This window comes from Antedon bifida, chromosome 5, assembly GCF_963402885.1.
Source record: "Antedon bifida chromosome 5, ecAntBifi1.1, whole genome shotgun sequence".
Classification (NCBI taxonomy): Eukaryota; Metazoa; Echinodermata; class Crinoidea; order Comatulida; family Antedonidae; genus Antedon; species Antedon bifida.
The window spans coordinates 6,454,169-6,463,060 of NC_136230.1; the positions used below are offsets into that span (position 1 = coordinate 6,454,169).

Here is an 8,892-nt window from a genome sequence, read left to right on the forward strand (position 1 = left end):
CAACCAAATCGGAAATAGCCAGAAGCAAGCCTTATACAAGCCTTATGCATATTCAGTGTCCAAATTATAAGTAATTATGGTTGGGTTGCTTGTCTTGTGAAGTCGTGTGAAATAAGTGGTTTAAAAATATGCCGGCTTTTTGTATGTTTAGGCGTTATATTTTATGTTTACCGTAGGTGCCGTACTGAGCAGTTTAAAAATCCACAATACGATATCTAGAGAAATGTTTGTGCCTGTTTTTTTTTCTTTGGTAATTCCATTTTAGCTTTGCTTTGACTGTCGATGTGAACTTGTATGTATATAAATAGTAATAAATAAAAAATTACGGCGTGAATGCCATGTACTCACCTGAAGAGGATGTCAACACAATTGCTGAATGTGCTACTACTTCACCTTTCTTTGCTACAAATGAAAACACACCAAATTTTTTAGTTGTTTGTAATTCAGCAACACCTAGATACGTGTGTTGTCCGTGTAATCGATAATCAATCTTGCTGTTTGTGTCAAATATTTTACCATCCGGCATATCTATTAGTTGTCTTGTATCATCGTCAGGAACATCACCAGTATCAGCCCAAGTCACGTTATCCTTTCCATTCTTATATAATATTCCAACTGATAACTTTCTAAGGTCGTTGTCTTCTTTAAGGGCGTATCCTCGAAACCAACTGTTACGAATAGAAGGTGACGAAAATGGTTTTCCAGAAAATACGGTTATATCCAATGGATCTGCAATATTTAAAAACATAAAATAACTCTATAGATTTAAATAAAACAGAAATCGGTAGCATTTCAGTGCTATGTTAGTGCCAGGTTCAGCTAAATGTTAATTGATCATTCAAATAAGTACTAATTTGTTGTATTACACGATTTAAAAAAAAGAACCTTCTTTGCAGTAAGGGGATAATTATTATAATTATTCAGTAACATCCATATTAATAATTTTAACACAAATGTTTTAAATGAAGACATTGAAAATAAATTAAATAAACGGGGGAAAAATTCAGACGAATTGAATTTTACGTTTGTAGTATTTTTGTAGTTGTAATTTCCGGGAGAGTAACCAGATATAACATAAGCTAAGAGAAAAATAGATATATTACTGAAAAGTAGAATTTCTATATTTAACCATTTTAGGAAAGTCATGTTTTTCGTTACGATTTTTGTTACACATATTAAACGTTATGTACAATTAATATATTAAATAACAATTACATATTTATATTTGACGCCTGTAGCTGAGCTTCGTTTATAAACTTGATATAACTATTTGCATTAAAAATGTAGGCTGAAATAATGTTCATCATAATGTGAAGGCCTATTTCAAAATAAAAACTGAAAACACACCGGAGCAGGAAATAACTGCAATCAATCATTTTTGATTAAAAAATGTAGGCCTAAATAATTTTCATCATAATGGTAATGAAACTGTCATATAATTTGTAGGCCTATTTTAAAAAACAAAAACACATCGGAGCAGGAAATAACTGCAATCAATCACAATACAATAACTATAATAAACATCAACGATATTTACATGGTAATATGCAAAAATCTGATTATGAATTTGAGTGTATTTTTTTTAGGGGAAAACTTTGCAAAACTTCGGCCGGATGAATATAAACTATAAAGTATATAAAATCTAAAACGAGGAAAGAGTGTGAGAGTCATCTAACAAGACATACCTGATAATCCTAATTGCCACAAAAAAAGACTTATTATAAAAAGCTGAACACTTTTTAAGAAATATGTATAGAGAAACATCTCTACCTCTTCTTCAATAAGCAATATATCTGGATGTTCCTCCTCAGCTGTATGCAGTATGAATGCAATACTCGTCAGTAAATACAATATCGTTTCCTTGTATGCTCGTTTACGTTTAACCAAGGTTCCTGTTTCTTCAATTCCTGAAACCCGAATAGCTTAAAATAATTCCTTAGTTTTAATCAAGGGTTAATGCACTGTACGCAGTTTAATTTGGAATAGTTCTTGTTAATATAATTTCATTTCCTTCTTGTGATGTATGTTCGTTACCCAGTCAAGACATGATAGAAAACCACATATCACTATGATATCAGAAACATCTCACACGACTGATATCGTACATGTGATACAATTAAGATATCAGTCTGATATCAAAAATACAGACAGACAGACAGACAGACCGACCGACCGACCAACCGACATAGTGAACTATAGAGTCGCGTCCACGCGACTAAAAATGGAAAAGCCCAGAGTATGCCAGCGTTTTAAAGAAACTTTGAAACGTTGAGGATTCGCTGCCTAAATTGCCAAGGTGTTACGGGGCCTTTAGGGTTTTGAAATAATTTTTTTTTGTATTGCATATATATATAATTAGCTCTCTAATTTTCCTGGCTGATTTAGTTTTTTGATTATTTTATTTTGTATCTTCATTGAGATCCAGAAACTGATACTCACAGCATTTTCATTTTTTTCAGTATTTTTATTTTGATTTATAATTATTCATAAATATTACTTTCCTGCATAGTGTTTTATATAATAATAATATTATTATTTTATATTATTATATTTTAACTTTTCGTGTAAACTATTATATGTACCGTTGTTTTGTGAACTGTTGAGGGCGTCATGTATGTCAGCCTATGCCGTTTTGAGTTACACTCGTTAAACAATAATTAATACAATAATAATTATGTAAAACTAATCTTAACAGCGCATGAGTAGAAACCTTCAATCAATTGTTGTCGGTATTATATTCGGTATATTTCACAGTTTATTTACCAAGAAAGACATCAAACAACTTAAACAACTAGCCAATGAGTAGATCCGATTGGAAAAAAAAAATTCCCAACAAGAGATATACGGAGCAGCCCAAGCGGAAATGTCGGCAGACTTTTCATCGTAGAGGCAGTAATAATCATCATCACAGTTTATTTTCATATCACATGATATTTATACTCCGTCCTTCAAACATTATAATTATTTCTATACAGAATAGTGTATCTAGGCCTATAAATGCACATTATGCCTAGACGAAGATCAGTATATCACAAGTGACGTCATTCAATACTCAACAATAGGGGCTACTCTCTAGTCACATTCCCATTTCCCGTCTGTTAGCCTAGGCGCTAGAAAACGTATAGGTTAACGAATGTAATGATACTTACGTTAATCAAGTGAAAATTGTTCTGAAATCGACTGTCATCGCAAGGCCTGCGGGTGGACTGCAATATAGCATTACAATTACTGTACAGCGTAAACATTCATTATTCCACATTATACCAAACCCATACTATTCTCCAAATTCAACTCATAACATGCATTTAGTAAACGTAACTTAACGTTCTTGTTTTGGTTGCTTTACGTAGTTTTTGTGTCAGTTAAAATTTGAAAAGCTCGGCTCTTTGTCCAGTCGTTATCATACAGTCGCAAACAAAAATAAAAGAGGCCACCAGTTGTCGGAAAAACAAAAATTACTTATTATTATTATTTATTTCCTTATTTTATATTACTATTCTTCTTTCTTATAGATTTATCGTATTTCAACATTACAGTAGACTTTAGTCCTGACGACGGAATAGTTTTTGAGAACCGCCGCTGATACGACGTAAAATAAAATAGAATACTTATTACAAAATAGAATGTATGTAAGCTTTTATTACCAAAAGAATTAGTAAGTATAATAATAATCAAAATCTTAAATAAAATATAATTTCAGAATTAGGCCTAATATCATATAAAATACCATAACACACTCGCCTGCGCCAAGTTAATTAGAATTGTTAGTGTATTGTACAGAGCAATTGGATAATGATTTACATAAAGATATTTAGGATATAATAACATTTTTAATTTAATATCTTATTTTTACTATTTTTTTTCAGAAGTAAAAACAGTAAATGTTGACGATAAAGAAAGCACAGGACTGATCGGTGTTGGATAGAGGCGGGATTATTTTTTTTTATAAAATACAAACATTATTACCGATATAGCTCTGAGTTTTGTCCACACATCAAACTGAGGCATTCACTGTTATAATACAAAAAGCTTTGATTATTTACATCCTATAAAGACTCTAAAACATATACGCGCTTGTACTATGCAGTATATATTAGTTTTATGGTCCAACATTACATAAAGAACTCCTTCTGAAATTGTTCAAAGCACAAGTTTTCTTTTTGAACAATTGTTCATATTCCCTTTTTTCCCTTTACCGCATTTTTAAAGTTTAGGTTGAATAAGAAAGTTTCTTTTCTTAAAAGATATATTGTCCCCCAAAAAACAAAATACTCAGTTAAATTCAACTAAAACCGCATTAGTAGGCAGCCAATTTTGGTAAATATATATTTTTTTCGATCCAATTTTTGATAGGAGTGAATAATTATTATGTGATAGGCTATATTAAAAAAAATGTTTTTGGATTTTATAGTACAACATTATTACACGTTGCAATCTTGTCCATGAGTATGGCAATGTTAACCAGTGTAAAAGCACTACATCCATTTAACTTAACAGTTGTATTTAGTGGTATTTTACTTTACGTTAGCATATTCCTCGTACATTTTCAGGTAACACATGGCAGCATCGTAGCAAAAGCTGTACTGAACCTAGAAACACAATATTAAACACTATTACTATTTTTAAATACATCTAAAGCTCTGTCAACACTGTCAAACTAGTTTGACAAAAAAGTGTGATGTACCTAAATATTGTAGTGATTTTACATCAGCATGTCCATATATGGGCACATCACTTTGTTGTCGTAAGTTTGATAGTGTAGACAGAGCTTTACATTGACGATTATTTCTAAAAGCTTCTGATTCTGAAGTAGTTTGATAAGACGTCGATTTTTTGGCGTATTTTATTTACGATATAAAACAATTTTGTTATTAGCAATGAATGTCTTTATCGAAATTCAGCTTTAGAGCAACCTTTGGTTTAATTTGAGTCACATTTTAAGCATTTTGTTTTAAACTGTACTGATTATTATAAACCGCAAAACAGTTGTATGCCCATTTGAACAAATACAATGAACTGTAACTTGTAAGTTATGCTAATTGAAATATGAATTATCATGTAGCAAGAAATTGAAAGAAACAAACACAATTGGTAATGATAGAAAGTTAAATGATAACAATAATACAATAAAAACAAACTTTACCTCCGAGTCCACCGCAGTAGGGCATGCTGACCTCAGTGCTTTAAGTGTCTGGAATACATCCACCATCTTGTCTTCTCGCATTTTCTGGATCACTGAATAAACTAGGCAGAATAATCCAGATCTAACAAAATCATTCCTATTACATAAATACATTGTATTAATAATACATTACATTCACTCTTCCCCTGGAAATACGAATTCAATAGATTATGTATTAACAAGTTGTTACTGTAACAATTTTGTTTTTGTGAAGAAGAGAAATACATGTTTATCAGTGGAAAACATTTATCATATAAAATAATTATTTAAGTTTACTTTTACTTTGTTGTTACTTACATGCAATGAACAGTGATTGGTGAAGTATCATCTCGTTCCATTATTTTCATAATGATTTTAACAAATGCATCAACTTCTGGAACAGTTTCGTGTTTTGGCCATTGGTTAACCTCATACTGAACAATGTATCGTATTCCATCATCCTTAACGAAAAACAAATCAATGAATCAATTCCGTATCTACAGCAGGAAGATACTGGAAATGATGGTTGATAAGCAGACGATGATTTAAATCACCATCTCATTTAATTAAAATACACAGAAAGGTTACTACGGTTACTTATAATATTTTCGTTTCAATTATTTCATTGATAATTAGTGTACAATTCATGGCATCATATATGCATAGGCCTATTCACTGACTTTACGAAAAATTAAATATTAACCTTTTCTAAGACAATTCGTCTCTCATTCATAAATTCATTCTGATAATTTGATTTGACAGTGACTGTATATTCACCAAATGTTTGTTTCTGATTGATCTTTGTTGGGAGGTACACTGCAATCGTTATATCTTCCATCTCATTTAGTTGTACAATGACGTCAGATTTATAGTCAAACATCAAACGCCAGAAATCCATAGTATTGTTAGTATGCAATGGTGTCCGAGTAACGATAAAAGCACGATGATCACTGTAACGCTTCGGAATAAAACAAACTAAACTTTAATTGAAAAAAACACGATTATAGAGAAAGAGAAAATGTGGGGGGTAAATAGCATATGATGATGATGTCTTTTTATATCGTTGTATAGTACTGTAAGTTATTTTATTCGAAATAAATCGCTCTGTCTATCTTACTACCAGTAAACCTATAATGCCTACTGTACGTCATTTTTGTGTTTCTTAAATGTATCAAGATGATTTGAAATGTTGAAATAACAAAGTATTATTATTATTGTGCCATTTTCTAATATCAAACTGGCTCGATTTAATTGTTAATAGATGTAAAAGAGTTTTCACATTTTGATATTAGAACTTAATATTACATAATTATGAGACTGGTTGTAACGACATCCTCTCCTCAAAACATGCTTTCCCACAACCTGGTACCTACCTCAGCATGTGAAGCGTTAATGTATTCTTCACCAGCGTCAACATTTATTTGGAAACACCGTTTATTTACTGTATTAAATTTAATAAAAACAAATCATTATAGAGTAATTATTATTGTATTGTCATTATATTTGATTCTGGTCATCAACTCAACTAACGTCAAGTCAAGTCTTCTTTTAATTAACAAGAATGGTGTAGGCCTAATTTTACGGCATTTCACATTGATGCTTAAAAAAGTTCCACTTTAAAAAAAAATGTTTTTATATTTGTATAGACAAAGAAAATGAAAGAATTTTTTAACGTCAATTGTTATCGTTTAACATAATCAAATCGTAACATACTTATCCTAAGGTATAGAACTTACAGATCAAAACATCTGGTCGTTTGGCACGTGACGTGTCACCATCCAAATGACGTAGATGCAAACTGTTTACAGTCTAAAAAGAAAAAAATAAGAGGCTATTATCTTACGAATTGATTATTTGTTAGTTTCATTATACCGTTTTATAATAATTGAAAATCGTGGTTGGAGAAATGGAAACCATAATAATACACGTATTTAAGACATGTAATTTACAAGACAAGAAATTTAAAAAACGTATTATTTATTATTATTAGTGTTGGTATTTATAAATATTTTTATTTCCATAATATTATTCTCTACAAAGCCTCTCCTAAAATGCTACGTTTTCCTAAAACAGGTGGAGGAGGAAGGAAGGTTGATCTATTGTATGTATATGATTATTATTAATCTACTACATCTATATTTTTCTATAATAATTTATAATTACAGTTTTGTTTGTTTTTTCCACTTTTAAACTATCTTATTATTTTGAAAGATTTAAAATAAATTTTAATTTAATAAATAAATCAGTAGTAAATATAGCATACCTCAAATTCTTTCTTGAAACCGTTCCTGACGCTTGATTGGCGTTTCCTTACATAATCAAGAAGTTGGGACAACTCAATAGGTTTGTATGCTTTGTCATCTAGTTCTGTGACATCAACAGCATGATTTGGTACAGGCTCTGGTTCCGGAATTGGTTCCGGAATTGGTTCTATGTATACGGGCTCAGCAGAAGAAATGACAAGAGCAGACATAGGCATTTCATATGCACCTTGATCTTGTTTATGTTCGGGTTCTATGTATACTGGTTCAGCAGCAGAAGACGTGGAAACATTAGACTTAATGTTTTTATATTTACTTTGCTCTTCCAGATTGGCAACATCATTAACATGATCCTGTTCAGGCTCAGCGTATATGGGTTCAAAAGAAGATGTGGCACCACTAGCTTGAACACTTTCATACTCATTCGGTTCATATTTTTTGTACAAACTTTGGTAATTTGTATCTATTGCGTTTAAATCTTGTTGACTAGTAGAAGTTTTACCAACCTCTGTTTTCTCACTGGATTGTTTCAAACTAAAATAAAACAAAGAAATTAATACCATTATTATTTACTCGCCACCCTGAGTAAATTGTTATTTTAAAATTGGCAAAAAACTATATGACTGATACCTTACCGTTTAAATATTATCAAAGTGATAGTAACTACGAAAACTGCCACAACTACCGAACCAATTACAACACCTATTACGTAACCTAGAAAGTAAAATATTACTGTACTTGAACATGAATACTTTTTTTAAGGCATTCAATGTGAACGGGTCCGGTTTAACCCAATGCACAATTAAAAAAAAACCCGCAACAATCAGAGTGGGAACGGTCAGATATTAAAATATTTTCTAATTCTTATGATTTTGGCTTATTCATATTGAATAAAAATAAGAAAATTCCAAAAAGTAAAGTGTGTTGCTTATTTCACTAACCTTCTAGTTTCTTTTCGTTTGAAAAATTATTGTTAGTTGACGGATGACAATCAATCCCAAACAGTTTTGTGTCAGATGTCGTATTAACGTTTAGATATGACGCAACAACTGTGAATGTATATTCTTTACAGGGCTCAATTCCGTCACCAAATATAACTTCAGTTTCTGTTGTAGTTCCTTGACGAAATATACCACCTGACAGTTCATAATGGTAGGTCACCTGATAGTCTGGAATGTCACATGTAGAAGCGTTCCATTTCACCAGTAAATGTGTTCCATTTGCAAACAGACTTTCTATCGATGGCTCTATATACGAATAGAAATAGAATTTGTAGAGCAGGTGTTGATTTTACTTACACTATCAATAGCAAAAATATTTAGAAATTATTCAACACAAAATATTTGTTTAATTGTCAATGCTCTTTTAATCCCTGTTAAATTTATGTTTTAAAAAGGTAACAAGCAGAAAGTAGTTTTTTTTGTGTTTGATTCACCCTCATTAAACAAAGTTTTTTTAGGTCTAAAAGAA

The 8,892-nt window shown here is 31.1% G+C and overlaps 1 protein-coding gene across 1 annotated transcript; it reads right to left on the minus strand.

Annotated features, from left to right (window-relative positions):
• Positions 1-3,730: 3,730 nt before the first annotated feature.
• Positions 3,731-7,985, minus strand: LOC144843266 (receptor-type tyrosine-protein phosphatase alpha-like). The gene is made up of 7 exons (XM_078700060.1): positions 7,425-7,985; positions 6,898-6,970; positions 6,535-6,602; positions 5,865-6,119; positions 5,480-5,622; positions 5,144-5,279; positions 3,731-4,589 (listed from the first exon to the last, which is right to left on the minus strand). Exons 1-7 carry the CDS (start codon positions 7,983-7,985, stop codon positions 4,515-4,517), a joined length of 1,311 nt encoding a protein of 436 aa, XP_078556186.1. The 3' UTR covers positions 3,731-4,514.
• Between the last annotated feature and the right edge of the window lie 907 nt (positions 7,986-8,892).